This window comes from Trichomycterus rosablanca, chromosome 22 (assembly GCF_030014385.1).
Source record: "Trichomycterus rosablanca isolate fTriRos1 chromosome 22, fTriRos1.hap1, whole genome shotgun sequence".
NCBI classification, from domain to species: Eukaryota; Metazoa; Chordata; class Actinopteri; order Siluriformes; family Trichomycteridae; genus Trichomycterus; species Trichomycterus rosablanca.
Genome location: NC_086009.1, coordinates 19892834 through 19915265, shown reverse-complemented (window position 1 = coordinate 19915265; position 22432 = coordinate 19892834). Strand labels below are relative to the sequence as shown.

Here is a 22432-nt window from a genome sequence, read left to right as displayed (position 1 = left end):
GTAAGGACCCTGACTGGCGGATAGAGGCGCCTGTGCAGAGTGCATGGGTGGAAAAGTGTTCCGTTAAGGGCTGCGTGTGGGTCGGAGGAGGCGTGAGCAGCAATATACCCACCCCAAGTGCAAAAAATCAGGAATCCCCCAGCAGCGGAAGACAAATTGACTATATTAAATAATATATATATATAACATGCATCCTTAAGGGGGCGTAATCAGATCCTCGTAGCGCTTATATAAAAAAATGTCCAGGCTAGTTATCAGTTAGATAGCATAGCAGGAGAATCTGTATGTACCCGTTTATGTATCACTTGGTCTGTTTTTATTTTCCTTCCCCGTCGTCTCGCCACAGTATTTTTTTTTCCCGAAGACTCGTTTGCACGGCAGATTTTGATGAATCATCTAAAATAAGTGTAACACCCAGTGTTCCGTGCGCCGCGGCACCATCGTTTTACAGCTGAAAGACACTAATATATAGAACCTGAGCCGCGCTGTCATGACTCAATATATTAGCCGCGATCCGGGCCACGCTTACCGCGGCGCAACAGCTGTGAAGCAACCTGTCAAAAAAAAGAAAGATTAAAGCTCCTGTCTCTGCGGGAGAAGCATTACCTGCGCGAAAAGCCGAGAGAAGTTTCTTCAGGTTCTGCTTTTTATCACCGACTCTAAAAATCACGATCGTAGGCGCGTCTCAATCTGCTCACGATTCACTCGTTCATTCGTTGTCTGTTTCACCACCAATTCCACCTGTTCAGGGTCACGGTGGGTCTGATTCATCGGATGAAAGAAAGGAAACACCCCCGACAACCTCACACATTCACACACACATCAGTTCTGAAACAAACCTCGGTCTGCGAAGCTGTGCGGCACCAGCACTGCCTGCTGGGTCGCCACGATGCCACGATGCATCGAGCTAAAGAATAAACAAAAAGGTGTCAGACTGGCAAAGAAATGCAGATCGCAGTACGGAAAAATAATCACAGCTCATTAAATATTTACAGCCCTGCTAGGATGCAAGCCACATCAGCCTAGCCTAGCCTAGCCTAGCCTTGCATGCTTACTCTGCATTATAGCTTCGGCTGAGTAGCATTTGGCAAAAAACAGGAACACCGGAGGTCAGTTCAGATAGATCTTCAGAACGAGCACAGAGAAACGCTTCTGTACTTTCTTCCCACGACCGTCTTACACAAACCGGACGAGAGCGACAGAAAAGCACGAGGGCAGCAGCGCTAGCAGCAGGCTAACTGGAAAAAACGTGCTGATGTGGGGAAAAGGATGCCATCTTTACGGTCTCATTTCAAACACTGATGAGACTCACAATGGAAAGCAAGGCTTCAAAGGCGAGGCGACTATTAAGACTTGGAACGCTCCTCGTAAAGCACTTTTAAAACGGGAGGGGAGATTTTTAAAGCACCAGCGTGCTGAGGGGGAGCGAGAGGCGACCGCTTGTGAACCAGTGGGGAGACTCAAAAACTTCCTGTACAAATACTTTCGGCAGGGGAAGCACAAGATTATATAACTGATATACACTGATCAGCCATAACATTAAAACCACCTCCTTGTTTCTACACTCACTGTCCATTTTATCAGCTTCACTTACCATATAGGAGCACTTTGTAGTTCTACAATTACTGACTGTAGTCCATCTATTTCTCTGCATGCTTTGTTACCCGCCTTTCATGCTGTTCTTCAATGGTCAGGACCCCCACAGGACCACCACAGAGCAGGTATTATTTAGGTAATGGATGATTCTCAGCACTGCAGTGACACTGACATGATGGTGGTGTGTTAGTGTGTGTTGTGCTGGTATGAGTGGATCAGACACAGCAGCGCTGCTGGAGTTTTTAAATACCGTGTCCACTCACTGTCCACTCTATTAGACACTCCTACCTAGTTGGTCCACCTTGTAGATGTAAAGTCAGAGACGATCGCTCATCTATTGCTGCTGTTTGAGTCGGTCATCTTCTAGACCTTTATCAGTGGTCACAGGATGCTGCCCACGGGGCGCTGTTGGTTGGTGGACTATTCTCAGTCCAGCAGTGACAGTGAGGTGTTTAAAAACTCCATCAGTGCTGCTGTGTCTGATCCACTAATACCAGCACAACACACACTAACACACCACCACCATGTCAGTGTCACTGCAGTGCTGAGAATGATCCACCACCTAAATAATACCTGCTCTGTGGGGGTCCTGACCATTGAAGAACAGGGTGAAAGGGGGCTAACAAAGCATGTAGAAAAACAGATGGACTACAGTCAGTAATTGTAGAACTACAAAGTGCTTCTATATGGTGTAGTAACAAGGAGGTGGTTTTAATGTATTTTCATACTGGGAGGTAAGTGTAGATCCTGCATAACGTTGCGTTTTTCGGAAACCACGATTGACCCTAACGCGTCCGGTGCTACCTGAAACTTTAAAAGCCTTCAGATCCGAGACGTGATCCAGACACGAGAAGCTCGACGCTAATTTAGCCCTGAAGATCCCTCGATTATTCCAGCGTCCTCCTCGGCTCACGGGAAGTCGTCTCTCTCAGTGTCTCTCACCACGCATGTGACTTTAGTTAAGGCTGAAAGGAGAAAGCATGCTATTATCCCTGGGTGCACAGCACAGGGTGCCCAAAATACTCCTAAAGTCCTGGCGTGGCATGCTCTACCGCGGTTACTCGTGGGCAAGTAATCACATGGTGGATGCCAAAAATGTCCCGGCGCTGAACCGCACCTGGTCATTGGCGTCCATAAGATTGAACTCCTTTAATGACTTTATTATATATTACTATATACGTAGCACTTTTCCACAGGACTCCAGTGCAAAGGTTGATGGGTGATTCCATAGAGAAAAAGCTCAGAAAAGAGTTAGGCAGAGGCACACAAGTTCCTGTTTATTCTTCACTGACTAATGGTTGTCGGTTCAAGCCCCACCACCACCAAGTTGACACTGTTGTGCTGAGCAAGGCCCTTAACCCTCGGATTGTATTCAGTAATAATTGTAATTATCTTTGTATAACAGCATCTACAAACAATCGGAAGTAATCAAATAATGCAAGTAATCGAAAGGTCGCAGGTTCAAGCCTCACCACTGCCAGGCTGCCACTGTTGGGCCCTTAAGCAAGGCCCTTAACCCTCAATTGCTTAGACAATACACTGTCACAATACTGTAAGTCGCTTTGGACAAAAGCGTCCACTAAGCATAAACTTAGATTCTACATAAACTAGAATTTATAGATGGATTCCCGCCCCTTCTAGGGTATTCCGTGGACCCAGTGGAGACGGACCCACTGCGACCCTGACCAGGATGAAGCGGATATTGAAACTGAAATAAAATCAACCCGAAATCGTTGGTAAGAGAAGCAGCTTAGGCTCGAAGCGGTGCAGCTGTGTGTGTGTGTGTGTGTGTGTGTGCGCGCTAACACTCAGGAGCTGTGGCCTTTCTCTGAGCCGCATCAGCGCCATCCGGCCCCCTCGGGACCATTTAGCCAGTGCTGGACCATCCATCAGGCAAGCAAATCATCCACCCGCCCTCCAGACTAGAGAGAGCGAGTGAGTGAGAGAGAGAGAGAGAGAGAGGAGGCCGGAGACTGAGAGAGAGACTCTCGCAGGGGGTCCGCCAGAAAACCAGGGGGGGGTGAAAATACTAGCACACTAGCGACTGGAATGACCCTAAAGATACAGATTTCAGTTTGTGGGAATAGAGTTCAGTGGACGACGTCAAGACGACTCCTGATTCCCTGTGCCAGTCAAACACCAGGATTCTCAAATACCCCAATATTCATTTGTGTCTTTGAACATTTTAAATAAAGGTGCATAAATGTGCTGTTTGTTCCAGTAAATAAACTATAAACAATGTTTAATGTGTAGATTAAAAAGATAAACAGCCATCTAGCATTCACTAAACTGCCAAAAGTATTTGGACACCTGAGACTGACCAAGTGCTTGTTGGTATAAAAACAGAGTGACCTCTGTGTGATTCCCAGTGCCAGTCAAAAATCAGGATTCTCATATACCAGAAAGCCAGGGGGTGAAAACTAGCACACTAGTGACTGGAATGACCCTAAAGACACAGATTCAGTTTGAGAATAGAGTTCAGGTGGGCGAGTTAAGACGACTCCTGATTCCCAGTGCCAGTCAGATTCCTAATGCCAGTCAAACACCAGGATTCTCATATACCAGACTTATATTCTTTCAGTAAATAAACTATTAACAGCTTTTATTATGTAGATTAAAAAAGATAAACAGCCGTCAAACATACACTATACTGCCAAAAGTATTTGGACACCTGACCATGAGCTTGTTTGTATAAAAACTGAGTGACCTCCAGAGTGATTTCCAGTGCCAGTTAGATTCCCAGTGCCAGTCAAAAACCAGAATTCTCATATACCAGACTTACATGAAACCCCCATATTCATTAATATCTTTAAACATTTTAAATAAAAGTGTGTAACGTGTTTTTTGTTTTCAGTAAATAAACAATAAACATTGAAAAAGATTAAAAAAGATAAACAGCCGTCAAACATTCACTAAACTGCCAAAAGTATTTGGACACCTGACCACATGACTGTTGCATTCTTGGTGCCAGTCAGATTCCCAGTGCCAGTCAAAAACCAGGATTCTCATATACCAGACTTTAAAAAATATATTAAACCCCCATATTCATTCATGTCTTTGTACTTTTCTAATAAAGGTGCATAATGTTGTTTTTCCTTCAGTAAACAAACTATAAATACATTTTTATTACATTACATTATTATCGATAAACAATTTTATTAAAATAATGAGCTTTATAAAGTATTAATAGTGAAGACTTGCTTAAGAAATTTCACGTGGACAAACAGGCATCAAACATACACTATACTGCAAAAAGTATGTGGACACCTGACCAAGAGCTTGTTGGTATTAAACCAGAGTGACCTCTGTGTGATCTATTCAGCTAGAACATGTCTGTGTATGGGAATTTGTGCCCGTTTAGTGAAAAGATTACAGCATTTGTGAGGCTGGGAGCTGATGTTGGTCAGGAAAGCCTCGAATGATGCTCCAGTTCCATAATTCCAGAGCTGTTTGGTGGTTCGGTGCTGAGGTCAGGGAGTTTCTCTCAACCGAGCCTCTCTTTGTGCTGGAAGAGGACAGGATCTTCCCTAAAGTGATTTATAAGTGATTTATTACACCTGTTAGCACATGCTTTGGCTGAAACAGGTGAAATCAATAATTAGTTAGGGTCAGGGGCGTAACTACCGGGGGGTAGGTGCACTGGGGTCCATGGCGAGGGGGGAATGGGGGGCCTTCACAACATGAACTCAACCCCCCACTGCACTGCCCCCCCCCTTGCACTCGCCAGGTCGTTATTATTATATATATAGGGTGTCCCAATTCTTTTGACCATTCAGTGCATGCTAGAACAGGCCCGAGGGTTTTTAGTACATCCTTAGCGAGGACTTAAACAGAGCGGGAATTTTTTACAAGCTCCTGAAGAGTAAGCAACGCTCCAGACATCAGGGAAACAGACGAACGCACTCAAAGAACACACAGTTAGGACCGATCTGCGAAAAATAACATCATCTCGCCTAATTACAGTCATTTGTTTGCCTCGTTCTATTAACTCTGCGATAAATAAGGGGGGGAGGGGTGCGCCCGTCGCTGATTTGGCAGCGTTTCAGTCGCCATTACTCCACGCCGCGTCTCAATGGAGTCTTTTCAGCACGCTGGAGATCATCAGGGAGGCTCACTCAAAGGTCTCTGAGTGTGTTGATGAGTATGAGTGTGTGTGAGTGTGTGTGAGTGTGTGTGTGTGTTTGTAAGCATGTGTGTGTGTGTGTGTGTTTAGGACACAAAACGCTTTTGAAATCGATTGGTTAACATGGACGCGGTGCAGTCAGAAGTGTAACTCAGACCGAGTTTCTGTCAATATTCGGCTTTTAGCGCTCGCTGAAGTGAAGGAGCAAAACAGCGCGAGTTAATTGATCTGTTCAGCGTCCGTCGGGGTCCGATGTGAACAGCGACGGAAAAAAATACGACCCGCATCTTTCCTAAAGTGTGTGGACACCTGGACGCACGCTCGTTCCCTTCCTCCGCCCAAACGGGAAGGATTTTGGAGTGTGTCTGTGTGAATTTGTGCCTGTTCAGTCACGAGACGCAGATGTTGAACGACGAGGCTTGGCTCACAATCGACGTCCCAATTTATCCCAGAGGTGCTTATTGGGCCGCTTGTGTCGTGACAGGGCATGCATTTTATACAGGGGTGCAGTCATACAGAACAGAAAGGGCCTTCCCCAAACTGATGCCACCTGTTAGCAATACATGTGACTAAAACAGCTGAAATGATTAATGAGTAGAGGTGGCTAAATATTTGTGTTGTAGCACTGATACACAACATGTAGGCATCACTAATTAGCAAATCTGGTGTCACTACTCACTACCCACTTCCAAACTGCCCTAAAAACTCCAGCAGCGCTGCTGTGTCTGATCCACTCATACCAGCACAACACACACTAACACACCACCACCATGTCAGTGTCACTGCAGTGCTGAGAATGATCCACCACCCAAATAATACCTGCTCTGTGGTGGTCCTGTGGGGGTCCTGACCATTGAAGAACAGGGTAAAAGCAGGCTAAAAAAGCATGTAGAGAAACAGATGGACTACAGTCAGTAATTGTAGAACTACAAAGTGCTTCTATACGGTAAGTGGAGCTGATAAAATGGACAGTGAGTGTAGAAACAAGGAGGTGGTTTTAATGTTATGGCTGATCGGTGTATATTTACTTATTGTGTGTATAAGCGCTGTTGGATTGCTGCATCTTGTCTTATACTGTACAGCTGGTCTAATTAGTCACATTTATTTCATCTCATCCAAACATAAAGGATCATAAAGAATCGCTTCATATTGAGATGTGAACTGAAGTCCTGGCTCAAATGGAACAAAAGCTGATCCTGCGAAAAACAAAGTGTTTCAGATCCAATCACAAGGAAAAAAGTGTCACTCGGTCTAACGGCCATTAGCTGAGGCGTAAAACCCATCCATGGGGGGTCGACAGGGGGATCTGTTAGCAAAAGCCGTCATGAAGGGCCCCGTCTGGAATTCTCACCACAGTGCCAACTATTCATAGCGTTTCCCCGCGCTGACGTTTGAGCCAGTCCGCTGATCGCTGCTGAGAAACCAGCTCCCGTTTCAACACTCTCCAGGTCACATGCAGCTGCCATGACTTCCAAATCCCAGCAGGTACTGCCTAGAACCGCCCGGCCTCCGCTGAGCGATAAACGGCTCTTTATAGCACGGTCTGCTGGCCTGAGTGACACCGTTTTGGTCATAATAACGGCCCTATTCTTCTTTCTTTAATAGGTGGCACACTGGAAATGGTAAAAGCCGATAATGTGATCTGTATATGTGCAAAAAACACTTCTTATGTTGAGGGCTAATGTGTGCTTCATCACAGGAGAACAAACACACACCCCTGTGCTGGCTAATGTCACGTTATTGACAAAAGGAAACCAGGCTACCCTTTCCGCCCGGAAAACACCAATCACGCTCCTTTAAAGCCTCTGCCGTCGTTATCTGGTAAAAACAAAAACAGATCACCACCCACTGTCGACTGGTACGACTAAAACTACGCCTCTAATTCTGATTGGGCATTTCTGCACACAAACCAGGGTCAGACCTCAAAAAGGAGAACATCAGACCCTAAAAAAAAGGATATAAGGACCCAAAAATGAGGACTTCAGACCCCAAACAGAAGGATATAAGACCCCCCAAAAAGGAGGATATCAAGCCCCAAAAAGGAGGATATCAAGCCCCAAAAAGGAGGATATCAAACCCCAAAAAGGAGGATATCAAAGCCCTAAAAGCAGAGGGCATCAGAGCCAAAACAAAGAGAACATCAGACCCCCAAAAAAGGCCATCAGAACCAAAAAAGGAGGATATCAGGCCTCCAAAAAGAGGGAATCGGACCCTAAAAAGGAGGACATCAGACCCCCAAAAAGGAAGAGCTCATACCCCAAAAAGGAAAAAAATCAGACCACGAAAAAGGAAGACATCAGACCTCAAAAAGGAGCCCAAGGCCCTTATCATTTCATTTTCCATCACACAATACGACACAACACAAAAGCCGACGCCCGAATTCCCAGATTACCCGTCTGTAATGAAATCAGCAGCAGAAAGCAGAGGTGCTCAGCGCTGGGATTACGGGCAGCATGTGGGATTAAGGATTTGTGTTATTTGTTCCAGTATCTGCTCAAATCTCCTGCTGTTACAAGTGTGTGAGTAATGAGGCTGGAAGTGAGAGCTGAGATTAAACTGCACCCATCTCAGTGGTGTGAAACACACACACACACACACACACACACACACACACACACACACACACACACACACGGCTGCGTTTAGCCTGGACAGACGGAGAGGAATCCAGACGCATGAACACCAGACATTCTGACACCGTGCTTCTTAGCCTTTACCGTAGACTGTAACTGGTCTAATCGGTAGCACCAGCGCATTAATATAGTGTATAATACTGAGGTTGCGCCTTCTGTACAAGTGGTTAAAGCTGCAGTACATCATTTTTAACGATTTTGGAATTAAACGACTTATTTGGCAGAAATTTGTTATTACAAACAACTCGCTCACTCTGCTTTACAGTTTTCTTTATTCCTTGATGGAAGGGCTGCGTAGCGTAAATCAATTCACAGTCAAAAAAGCTATTTCAGGGTCTGATGTCCTCCTGTTTGTGGTCTGATATCCACCTGTTTGGGGCCTGATATCCACCTGTTTGGGGTCTGATATCCTCCTTTTTGGGGTCTGATGTTCTCCATTTCAGGGTCTGGATGTCCTACTTTTGGGGGTCTGATATCCTGCTTTTTGGGGTCCGATGTCCTACTTTTGTGGGTCTGATATCCTCCTTTTTGGGGTATGATGTCCTCCTTTTGGGGTCTGATGTCCTCCTTTTTGGGGTCTTATATCCTCCTCTTTGGGGTATGATGTCTCCTTTTCAGGGTCTGGATGACCTACTTTTGGGGGTCTGATGTCCTCCTTTTTGGGTCTGATGTCCTCCTTTTGGGGGTCTGATGTCCTTTTTGGGGTCTGGCGTTCTCCTTTTTGGGGTCTGATATCCACCTGTTTGGGGTCTGATGTCCTCCTTTTTGGGGTCTTATATCCTCCTCTTTGGGGTATGATGTCCTCCTTTTTGGGGTCTAATGTCCTCCTTTTTGGGGTCTGATGTCCTCCTTTTGGGGGTCTGATGTCCTCCTTTATGGGGTCTGATGTCCTCCTTTTTGGGGTCTTATATCCTCCTCTTTGGGGTATGATGTCTCCTTTTCAGGGTCTGGATAACCTACTTTTGGGGGTCTGATGTCCTCCTTTTTGGGGTCTGATGTCCCCCTTTTTGGGGTCTGATGTCTCCTTTTTGGGGTCTTATATCCTCCTCTTTGGGGTATGATGTCTCCTTTTCAGGGTCTGGATAACCTACTTTTGGGGGTCTGATGTCCTCCTTTTCAGGGTCTGGATGACCTACTTTTGGGGGTCTGATGTCCTCCTTTTTGGGTCTGATGTCCTCCTTTTGGGGGTCTGATGTCCTTTTTGGGGTCTGGCGTTCTCCTTTTTGGGGTCTGATATCCACCTGTTTGGGGTCTGATGTCCTCCTTTTTGGGGTCTTATATCCTCCTCTTTGGGGTATGATGTCCTCCTTTTTGGGGTCTAATGTCCTCCTTTTTGGGGTCTGATGTCCTCCTTTTGGGGGTCTGATGTCCTCCTTTATGGGGTCTGATGTCCTCCTTTTTGGGGTCTTATATCCTCCTCTTTGGGGTATGATGTCTCCTTTTCAGGGTCTGGATAACCTACTTTTGGGGGTCTGATGTCCTCCTTTTTGGGGTCTGATGTCCCCCTTTTTGGGGTCTGATGTCTCCTTTTTGGGGTCTTATATCCTCCTCTTTGGGGTATGATGTCTCCTTTTCAGGGTCTGGATAACCTACTTTTGGGGGTCTGATGTCCTCCTTTTTGGGGTCTGATGTCCCCCTTTTTGGGGTCTGATGTCTCCTTTTTGGGGTCTTATATCCTCCTCTTTGGGGTATGATGTCTCCTTTTCAGGGTCTGGATAACCTACTTTTGGGGGTCTGATGTCCTCCTTTTTGGGGTCTGATGTCCCCCTTTTTGGGGTCTGATGTCTCCTTTTTGGGGTCTTATATCCTCCTCTTTGGGGTATGATGTCTCCTTTTCAGGGTCTGGATAACCTACTTTTGGGGGTCTGATGTCCTCCTTTTTGGGGTCTGATGTCCTCCTTTTTGGGGTCTTATATCCTCCTCTTTGGGGTATGATGTTCTCCTTTTCAGGGTCTGGATGTCCTACTTTTGGGGGTCTGATGCCCTCCTCTTTGGGGTCTGATGTCTCCTTTTCAGGGTCTGGATGTCCTCCTTTTTGGGGTCTTATATCCTCCTTTTTGGGGTTTTATATCCTACTTTTGGGGGTCTGATGTCCTCCTTTTTGGGGTCTGATGTCCTCCTTTTTGGGGTCTTATATCCTCCTCTTTGGGGTCTGATGTCTCCTTTTCAGGGTCTAACTGCCGGTCGGGCGTCTGCATGGGCATGATTGGCTTATGCCGAGGGGGGGGGGGGGGGGGGGGCACACTTGTCATTGCACTCTCAGTGCCGATCCCAGACCATAAGTAGTAAGCAGCGTGTGTGTGCGTGTGTGTGTGTGTGTGCTACCTGACTGTATGGTGGTTGTAAAGGGCAGGTCGGTTAGCAGCAGTTTATTTTCTTTAGCCATCTCAGCCTGAGCAGCAACACAACCTCTATTCATTCCACATGTTAACCACACACACACACACACACACACACACACACACACACACACACACACACACATATTCCACAGCTCACACTGGTGGTATTCAGCTTCATCATACTGCCTCTTTATACCCACGTCGACGCTCCGCTCATGAGTGATTAGCTTTTCCAGCGGCTCAGAACTGCACACTAGCTGATTTATACTCACATACTGATGGAAAAACACCCGAACCGCTGATGGGATTAGAGATACACACACACTCAGGTGATACACACTTCTGGGGAAAAGTATTTGCCCCCTCTGATTGACACAACAGATTATTTCAATTCAATAAACACAACATTCATTTATTATCTATTCTATCACCTTTTTATCCTGGTCAGGGTCACAGAGGGTCTGATTCGTTAAGTGAAAGGTAGGAAACACACACACACACACACACATTTATGGCACTTTTTCCAAAGCAACTTACAATTGACTGAATACAGTTTAAGCAATTGAGGGTTAAGGGCCTTGCTCAGGGGCCCAACAGTGGCAACTTGGCAGTAGTGGGAGTTGAACCAGTGACCTTTTGATTACTAGTCTAGTACCTTAACCACTAGGCTACAACAGCCCTGAAGCTGGGCCCTTAAACCCTCGATCGTTTGCATTTATGACATTTCCAGTAACAATTGTAAGTCGTTGTGGATTAAATGGTCCGCTAAACACTGTAACAGGTAATAATGTTTGTTTTATGACAATAAGCATCATGTTTATTATCCACTATAACAAAATGAATCAAATCTAGGTGAGGATAAAAAAAATTCAATTAAATTATAAACACAGAAATGCTCGAGTGATTTAGACATAAAGGATTCAGCTGCTGATGGAAACCACACAGATTCCATCCCTTCACCAGGCGATGCCAAGCTTACACGGTAATTACCCAGGCTTTTTATAGAGGTGTTTACAAAAAAATGAAACCCAAAAAAATTTAAAAAAAACAGCACAAACAAAATCACCCACGACTGTGTAATTGACAACGAGGCAAATTGAAGCCGTTTCCATGATGCTGTGGGAGCCGAGGGAAAATCTGCTGGCACGCCGTGTCCTCCATTACACAATAAAACCTGCACATGTGCACAAGCAGATGCAATCACTGTGAGCAAAAAAACACACATAAAAAGCAAAACAAACAGCCGAGCGAGCCCGGCTCGTTAGCAGAGCGCATCGCGGAACCGGCGGAGATGAGTGCGCGTTCGACGGAGGAACAAATCCATAACCGCCGGCTCGAGGTGTTATGCAACAGCTGGGCAGGGACGTGAAAGCGCCCGCTTGTGTTTTAGAGCCCTCAGAAGCGGGAGATGTTTCTTTTACAAATAAAAACCCGGTGCTGCTTGTTTACCGACGGGGCCCCGGGGTCCTGAAACGGCTTTAGGAAGGCATTTTTACAGGCGCGTGCGGCCTTCACGTCCCTCCCGATATGCTGTCGAACGGAGGGCGCGTTATCGAGGCGGTTACCCCGCCGAGCACCGTGTAGTCGAACTCGATACGGGAGCATTACAGGATATTCTAGCTCAATCTAGAACTGAACCAAACTGTTGCACAAGTATCCTAATAAACACGTGTTGGCCGCACACGTGCTTTTATAATGACTGTATCAGCGAGGAGGCCGTATAAACAAAACCAGGTAAAAAACACACACATTAATGTTGAGTCCGTTTGATTTTCTCAACACAAAGCACTCTGCATATGGACAATATGGACGAAAGTATTGCGACACCCCTTCAAATGTTTGAATTCATGCGTTTCATATGGGGGCGGCACGGTGGCTAAGTGGGTACCGCTGTCGCCTCACAGCAAGACGGTCCTGAGTTCGATCCCAGGCGGGGCGGTCCGGGTCCTTTATGTGTGGAGTTTGCATGTTCTCCCCGTGTCTGCGTGGGTTTCCTCCAGGAGCTCCGGTTTCCTCCCACAGTCCAAAAACATGCAGTCAGGTTAATTGGAGACACTGACTTGCCCTATAGGTGAATGTGTGTGTGTGTGTGACCTGCGATGGACTGGCGCCCTGTACAGGGTGTTACTGTGTGCCTTGCACCCAATGAAAAGCTGGGATAAGCTCCAGCACCCCCCCCTAACAATATTTGGATACACGGTTAAGACAGTGAGTGAGTGAGAGTTTCATATGCATCCAACAGTTTAGGGAAGGTCCTTTCCTGTTCCAGCACAAAGCCCTGACCTCAGCCACATTACCAGCCTTATACAAGGGTTTTCGCACTATATTTTGGTTATAAGCGGTGAGGGTGTAGTAGTAGGAGTAATCGGTCGTGTCTGAGAGACTGAGAGACGCTTATAGTCTGGATTTAGCTCCATCTGATTTCCACCTATTTGGACGCTCAAGAAAGCTTTAAGGGGAAGAAGATTTTCATGTGATGATGATGTGAACGCAGCGGCGCATCAGTGGCTACTCGCTCAACCAAAAACGTTTACTGCTGACGGCATTAAAATGTTGGTACCCTTGTGAGTGCTGTCATCTTTTGAATGAATGGGCACAAATTATCATACACAGAAGCCTTCTCCAAAGAGCGGCTGTTGTTCTACCTGAAAAGATCACATACAGGTCAGCCTGTTTTAACAGCATTTGTTTCTAACAAACTCATGGTCGGGTGTCTAAATACTTTTGGTCATACAGTGCACCCAGTGAAGAGACTCCAGTATAGAGTAAAGAGTTTATCACATGAGTAAACTCACCTACAAAGCATCAAAGCAAAGCCCTGCTAACAAACAAAGAGCCAGACAGGAAGGAGGTGTGTGTGTGTGTGTGTGTGTGTGTGTGTGTGTGATCACTCTTGTTATGTCATCTCTCCAGAGTGTTCCTGTCTCTCAGCCACCAGCTAGCTGCAACTAAACGAGCAAATTTCCCGCCACGCTACACAAACGAGACCAGGTACGAACTGGTGTGTGTAAATAAACACTGATGGGTAACACTTCACCATGTCAAAGCAAGTATGATGCCATATCACACGTGTGTCAATATGGCCTGCGAGAGCTTAAAAGACGTATGATTGTCCTAAAATACCCTGTAAAATCCTACATAAACTGCATCTCCCACAATGCATGCCGATTTTGTGACCCGCAAAGCGACCGCAACTCACATCCCGCCACTAGATGACAGTGTTTCCACATCGGCGTTTAACTGAGGCAGTTTTCCAACAAATGATGCTGAGAAATATCTACAAATCATCCCAAAATGTAGAAGAAGAGAAAATCGAAGCAGACGGAGGAAATTTAATGAAAGATGAGAAAGTGAAAACAAGTTTGTGCTTCAAGAAGAGAAGCCGGTTCATCTCTTGTGTTATGAGGGCGTGTTTGTGGTAAAGGAGAACAATATAAATGTAGATATACATTATAAATAAATATACAGTATAAATTTGGCTTTTTAAAACCAAACACAGAATTTTGCCTCCAAGAAAAACAACAAATTGTCCAAGACTTAAACGGTGACTGCAATCACAGCAGGATACGTTACAATCGGCTCTTTGAGAGGCACCATAATGCAGATGTGGCCCTCGGTGAAAATGAGTTTGACACCCCTGCTATATATGATGTCATGTTAATAACGTTCCGTGCTATATTTTCGCCTATTTGTGAGTACAGGCCACACCGTCAAGCATAGTTGAGGCCCTACCTAACTCACGGCCGTGAAACATCACGTCATGGCCCATGTAATATGCAATTTGTTTTTACTGGTTAATCTGCACTATGAGGCATCCTAGCAATCCTACGGCAATTCAGTTAGCAATCGCTTAATCAAAATGTCCAAGATGTCGACTCGGGTAACTGAGTTTGGAAAACTAACAACCAATTCTGTGCATGCAGGGGGGTGAATTTTCGTAATTGAGATGGAACATGAAGCCTCGCATTGTCGCTGGATGTTCTAGGGTTACATTCAGCTATTAAGGTAGCTGTGCTGTGTGTTGTAGCTTCTATTTCACTGATGTGAAATGTGGCTCTTTTCTTTGAACATCTGTGACTTTTTATTCAATTTAATTATAATTGAATAATAATTATAAGACAGTAAGGGAAGCAAAGGGAGCGGAACTCTGGGCTGAGAACGTTGGGCTGAGGTTCACGGCTAGCATGCACATCCCTTAGAGAGCGCTCATTCTGACTTACAAGACTCAAATGCAACAGAAAGCTGGCACCACAGGTTTTAAAGGTTGGGCTTTCCTATCCATTCTGGCAGCCTGACAGGTGACATCTGCTGCGTTGGCACTTTTAAACCCGTATTAAGGAAATGCCAGCCACAGCAGCACCGCCGCGTGAGGATGAGCCCTGCAAACACGCCGACCGTACGTGTCACTAAGAACAATGGCTGCACGTTCGCCTCAGCAGCAATTTGGGGATTGTGTATCGGTTAAATTGGAGCGTTAGCCCTGCCACCCTTAAGCCGGCGCGCCGGCGGCAATCTGTTGCACCGCATAACGAGAAAGGTCAGACAAAATGAGGTACATGAGCTTTCTGCTGCTAAAACCTGTAAAACATATGTACCAACACCTGGATCCCAAATGCTTCGTCCTACATCCTTCCAACAGGATGTTTGCCACACAAAACACACAAACCTGGCAGGATTCTCACTTCTGTAAACACAACATGAAATCAAATACAGTTACATCACTTCTGCACATAGAGGAATCTATTATTTTTACATGTACAGAGGAACCTCGATTTAACGGACCTCCATTTAAGGGACAAACTCTGGAAAGCCGAATGTCCGGTCCGATTGTTTAACATTCCCGCGAGAAGCTCACAGAGACCAGTAGTTCAGTAAATGTCCTCTAGCTGGCGCACGTCTCTCTGTTTACATGGGTGATGGGCATTATTTTGACGGGAGGCTCACTCTGTTCTCACCTTCACTATGTTTTATGCTTCATTTTTAGGTTCTAGTGCTTAGTTCTGCACCAGTGCTACTCCAGTAGCCACCAGCAGAGCTTCAGACTCCCCAATATACAATCAGGCAAAAATACATCAAATTTTTCTCCAGTAGTTCAGTAAATGTCCTCTAGCTGGCACACGTCTCTCTGTTTACATGAGCGAGAGGCTTTGTTTTGTTAGGAGGCTCGCTTCGTTCTTGCCTTTTCACTTTGTTTTATGCTTAATTTTTAGGTTCTAGTGCTTAGTTCTGCACCAGCGCTGCTCCAGTAGCCACCAGCAGAGCTTCAGACGCCCCACTATACCATCACAGCAAAAAAAAAACATCAAATTTCTCCCCAGTAGGGAAGTACACCAATTTTAACATGTATTTACAGTTTTTACATTTTACTGTTGATCATATGTGCATGTTTAGCACTTTTGTGGACCTTAGTGCTGCATTTTCATATATTTTCGCACCCCCGAAAAAGAACACCTCGCAATTTCGGACAATCATCTATTTGCGAGTGCAGGCCACACCCTCAAGCATAGTTAAGGCCTGTCACGGACCATGTGATACACAATATGCTGTGAAATTCAAACGTTAAGATTTGTGTTTAGCGATTTACCATTTGTGTACCAATCAAGTGCCTCACGTTTACTGGTTAATTTGAGCTACGAGGCGTCCTAGCAATCCTATGGCAATTCAATCGCTTAGTCAAAATATCCAAGATGTCGAAGTCTAAAGCAGCTAAACACACGACTCTTCTGTGTGAAAATTCTGTGGACACACAGGTGGGGTAACAAAACATGGGTGAGAATTGTATTGTAGCTTCATTGATTCTATCATTGAATTTATGAGTGTTATTTAATGACTGATGTGAAATGTGGCTCTTTTGTTTACAAATCTGAGACTTTTGATTTCATTTAATTATAATTGAATAATAATTATAACTGTATAATAAAAGTGCACATTCAGGGAACTTCCAGTGGAGAATACCGTTCAGAGGCTGGCCTTAACTCTACAGCAAAAAAAAGTAGAACTGATGACAAACCACAACCACAGAGTTTCACTTTCAAATCAGAGGCAAAAATTATCGCCGGCTCGGCATTTCCGAAGCTGCCCGTCATCCGACAGACACAATTTAATCTGTCCAGCTGTAAAGTTCCAACCAGCTCGCAAAGTCTCTGATTTCAAACACGTCAAAGTGAACGTGATCCGCCACCTGCCTTCGACCGTCAGGCCGACGAAAGAAAACAAACAGAGGACGGGTCACAACCACAACACCAGCCACAACAAAGTGAGAACGATGATTTAATGGAAGCATGAAAAGAACAAACACAGGTCGCCTATTGTCTTCAGTCGGCTATTGTCTTCGGTGCAGCTTTAGATGGGACATGATTACTGCAACTGCTTTTTGTGACTAAAGAAGGAAAGGAAGTATAAAAATATATGCTTCCAACTTTGTTTAGGGAAGGACCTTTACTGTTCCAGCATGACTTTACCCCTGCGCACAAAACAAGATCTATAAAGACAGAGCCCTGACCTCAGCCTCACTAAGCAGCTCTGGAATGAACTGCAACATCATCTGAGGCTTCCTTGACTAATCAGTATCCAGCCATACAAATGCTGCAATTTTTTTGACTAAATGGTCACAAATTCCCATACACATAGAGCAAAGAGCAGCTGATGTTATAGCTGAAAAGATCACACAATATTATTTGTTTTAGAAATAGGACGTCCAACAAGATCACAATCAGGTGTCCAAATACTTTTGGCCATACAGTGCATATAAAAAGAAGCAATGTCATTTTGCATATGGAAATTCCTGACATGGGTTCTGCAAAGTTCTTCTCAGAAGTTACCCCATCAATCAACCTAATAAATCTATAAATGCGATAATGACCACACGGCGTGAATAAAAGCAGAACAAGAGACAAACCAGAAAGTTTTTATTCAAATTGTAGCCAAATAAGTTGGTTTACTCAGCAAATAAACTAAAATGCTTAAGTCTGGATTTTTAGTAGTTAAAACGTTAGATTTCTGACCAGATACCCAATTTGTCCCATACATTTTGGAAGTATTTATCCTCAGTAAACACTGTTTGATTGGTGAATCAGGTTTTTGGTAGCCTGTCCTTAAGCAACATGTTGTCGGACGTTTAAACAATCATCCCGTTCCAGAAGGTCAGAACCGGAGAGGATTTTCCCAACAACAGCCGCCGCGTTTCTGAATCTCATTGTTTAGTGATATTTGGACCGAGCCGTGATGAAGGGGCTTATGGGAGCTGTGATGGATCTACACTAATCCTCCTACTTTATTCTCCTTCAAATAAAAATGGAAACAAGGACAAGCATCCAGGCAAAGCTCTTACGCAAACCTGTTTACAAGAAACCCTACAAAATTAACAAACAGAAGAGAGAAAGAAAGAAAGAAAGAAAGAAAGAAAGAAAGAAAGAAAGAAAGAAAGAAAGAAAGACAGTAAGAGAGAAAGACAGTAAGAGAGAAAGACAGAATCTCATTAAGATTAAATCTCAGTGGTGCTATCAGCCGGTCAGGTGTGTACACAGACATGATTGGCTAATGTCCGAGGAGGGTGGGTTGGCTAAACAGCCTTGCCGTTGAGAGGTGCGCTTGTCAGTGCTGGTCCCAAACCCAGACAGAAATAGGTCCAGTACAAGGTGTGTTACTGCATTGTGCCCAGTAATTGCAGGGAAGCCAGATCCACCACGACCCCGACCAGGATGAGGCAGTGGTAAAACATGAAACTTAAATTAAATAAAACCACCTACTGTCATGATTTTGCATGAGAGATATTTTTGCACCGGAGAACCCAAAGGAAATACAAGAATATGTCAAGAAAGTCCTCAAAAATACAGTGTAACAAACCAAGGACCATGGAGTTGTGGTGCACCCACACTACCTGCTGTGCCACGCAAAGCTCTTATGGTCACCTTTGTATAATATTCAGAGCTACATATAAAATATATAATGTATTTTATTGTGTGAATGTGCTGCCTGGCTTTCTGGAAGGTGACATTAAACAGTATTAAATAATTAATTGTATTTTTATTATCGACCTCTTTGCATTTCATTTAATTGCCATCAAAACATTTTACAGTTTTATTTATTTATTTCTTTATTTTTAACACTGGAGAGCTCAAGTTTATTCCGTTTATAACTATAATCATCACTCATGATCGTCCAGTCTTCAGTCGAGTCGGGGATATGAAACTGTGCATCATCAGACATCCTGTTCATACGATACGTCACGATAACGACCTTCTAATTACAGAACGTGAGACGTTACGATGCATGAAAGTCACCTCCGTCTGATCTGACGTCCACGACGAGCACGGGCTTTTACAGAAACCAATTCAATTCAATTCAACTCCTTAATCCAGCCGATTAAACAGACGCACCATCCACCGTCTGCTTCCAGCCAGACTGAACAATGCAAACAGTTAATGTGCTGCGATGAAGAGTTTCTAATTCACAGAGAAATCAAACGTGGTCTGCAGCGAGACGCCTGAGATCAGTATTTACTCAGTGACTGGAGTGAGTTATTAGTATAAGGGCGACTGAAGCGGATCGACCCGGAGCTGAATGAACTCTCTCAGAGCTGAATTCTAAAGTCACAACGATTCTACTGTAGAAACGTGAATGAATGAATGACATGCTAACAGCTGTTAACATCCAATCTGTTACTTGCTCACGAGAATCAGAAATATAAATAATAGTAGTTATTTACAGTTTTATATAGTCCATATTCCACCCAGATCAAATGCTGGTGCTGGAGCATATCCCAGCTTTTCAATGGGCGCAAGGCACACATTAACACCCTGGACGGGGCCAGTCCATTGCAGGGCAGACACACACATACACACACATTCACCTATAGGGCAATTTAGTGTCTCCAATTAACCTGACTGCATGTTTTTGGACTGTGGGAGGTAACTGGAGCTCCCAGAGGAAACCCACGCAGACACGGGGAGAACATGCAAACTCCACACAGAAAGGGCCCGGACCGCCCCACCTGGGGATTTACTTCATAAATAAATATATATATTCCCGAATATCCCGCTGCGCCACCTTGGTGCCTGAAATCACTTATATTATATTCAAAAATGTAAATGTAATGTAAATAAAACACCCGGGACAGGTCGTCTGTCCATCACAGGGCACCCAAACACACACAGAGCATTCAAAAGAAAGCCACACAGATGGGGGAGAACATGCAAACTCAACACAGAAAGGAATTGAACACAGGCCTTTCTTGCTACGCACTGCTCCACCATGCCACTCCACTGTTACTTTAATTCATTTAAAATACTGAGGGGGAAATCCTTTTTCTTTTTTTTGGTGAACTATTCCATAGATTTATTTGAATGTATAAGGTATAAACAGTATAAAACCTTAAGGGAAAGAGGTGGAACCTTTATTTTAAGACTTTAGGTGTTTATTAATACATGATTATTACGGGTTAGTCATTTTTTTGTGACACCACTTTTAGGAACACTTGAGGAACGCATTAATGATAATAAACTTCTCTGTTCTCACAGTGGTCCGTCCGTGACCGAGTGTTTGCAGTAACACCTGATGAAATACTGTCACACTGTTGCATCACCTGATCCTATTGGCTAACACCATCCGTCAGTTTTGGTAAAGCTCTACCCAACAGTGTAGTAACTTCTTAACTGTGTGATCCCGGCATTTATTGGTTATTTCCACTGCCAGGTGATCTGTATTGTACCTAAGTACTATGCTAAATTTGTTTCTGCCATTCTGACCAGGGACCAAGTGTACTAAAGTGGGTGTGGGTGAAGCGAGAACCTCAACAGACTCAAATTCATGGTCAATCATCACAGAATGACCACTAGAGTGACTTGATAGAAGCACCATGTTTAAAACCAGCCACATGGATATGAAAAAATACAATCACAACAGCCGCAGTGAGGCAAACTAAATACCATCCTGCAGTTTCTACCGCTATTGTGTACAGTTACTGAACCAAGTCGAAGACTTGAAGGTAAAAAGGAAGAGGACGGGCAGCAACAAGATGGACTGGTTCAATCAGAGCAGCAATGAACGAACCATTAGGAACTATAAAGACACATACAGAAACCTGGATTCAACATGACAGCACTTACAAATAATACTAATAATAATTTGCTCTCAATGTCGAGTGTACAAAGCCATCCGAGACTCACCTTTACCCTCACCTATAAGTCCTACTTTCATGAGTACTCTTGTGCAATGAAAACAGGCGACAGAATATTAGGTACGGCACTGATAGTTCTGGATCGGATGTGTACCCTATCATACTGCACAGTACCATGTGATGGAAAAGGAGCATTAGGGTACTGAATAAAAACCTTTAGCAGGTATAATGTGACAGTTTTAAGGGGTTGGAAAGTTTTTAGGACTACAACCATTTCATTTTTAACGATGTATGTGATGGAATGATTTATTATTATTATTATTATTATTACTATTATTAAGACTGAGGGTGTAAGGTTATAGAAACCTGGATTGCAATAATGTTGTTCATGTGAGTTTATCAATAGAGTTCATGCCAAGTTCTGTTTTTTTCCTGAAGCTTTAAGGGACAAACTGTACATCCATCTGAGTTATTTTAATAATGGCTTGTTTTTTGTCAGTAGACATTCTTGGAATGACACCTGATGATGCCCACCATGCTCAGATGTGAACAAACGTAGCCTGTATTTAGTCAAACAGTTCAGTATTGTATTGTCTAGTTGACTAGTCAGAATTTATGGTTTTTATTAGGGTTTGTTTGGAAAACAGCTCTTCAAATGACTATATTTCATATTTTGGACAGACGCTGTTAAGACGCGAATCTTAGGTGATTGGTGTTGTGCGCCAAATCATGGAACGTGTAATTATATCACAATTATGATGGTCTGCTTTTGTCAACAGACGTTTTGGGGTGTGTATTAAACCCCGATGATGTGTTTCTGATAAGACTGCGTGGATAATGTGGACGATCCTGGCACATTATGTCTTGGCGCCTTGACGACGCGTTGTGAAGATGACGCGTTATGAGCATCCATGCGGATTTTAAAACGCCGCAAAAACGCACCGCATAAATAACGTTCCAATAATTGCGTAACGCTGCTGATAACACAGGCCCGTTATGATGGACAGGAGGGGCGTAATGATGTGCACCCCGTTCCCCGCATGCAGATGATAGAAATAAGGCTCGTCCTTACCGGTTGGCGTTTCTGACGGAGCGCCGCTTTTCCGTGCTGCCTCCGGTGCGCACCGCCGCTCCTCGAGTACTCTCCATAGGCTTTGTTCACACCGAGCCGGTCCCGCTTCTCCCTGCCGCCGCCGACGCCGCCAGTCTCCCCGGTTTCCCCCGTGTCCCCCGAGTCCAGACTGCTGAAGTTCCACACGATGAGCGTCTGGACGAGCAGCACGGTGAGAGCCGCGATCAGAGCTGACCGGGAGCGCCGAGCCGACTTGCGCGCACACGGACCGCCGACCATCATCTTCCAGCACCAGCAGCAGCGCAGCACCGTGAGCCCACTGACCTACAGCGGGCTATGTGCTGGCGGACTGGACTGAGCTGAGACACAGACACAATCAGAAGGGGGCGGTTAGACTCTGGAGCAGGGTTGCCAGATCCTAAAAATGTGTGCAACCCAGAGATCCACCTACCTAAGCCATCAGCTTCGGTTTTTTCGAATAACCATAAAATTATAGCCTGAATTTGTTAATAACATTGACACAGTTGTGGCCAAAAATAAGTAAACTAA

General features: G+C 44.6%; 1 protein-coding gene across 1 annotated transcript in view; it reads right to left on the bottom strand.

Moving 5' to 3' along the window:
* The window catches only part of xylt1 (xylosyltransferase I), a 64435-nt gene extending 42238 nt beyond the window's left edge, over window positions 1-22197 (bottom strand). The window contains exon 1 of the mRNA XM_063018952.1: window positions 21884-22197. Coding sequence (XP_062875022.1) covers window positions 21884-22165 — 282 coding nt within the window. The 5' untranslated portion in view covers window positions 22166-22197. The remainder of the gene's footprint in view (window positions 1-21883) is intronic.
* Between the last annotated feature and the right edge of the window lie 235 nt (window positions 22198-22432).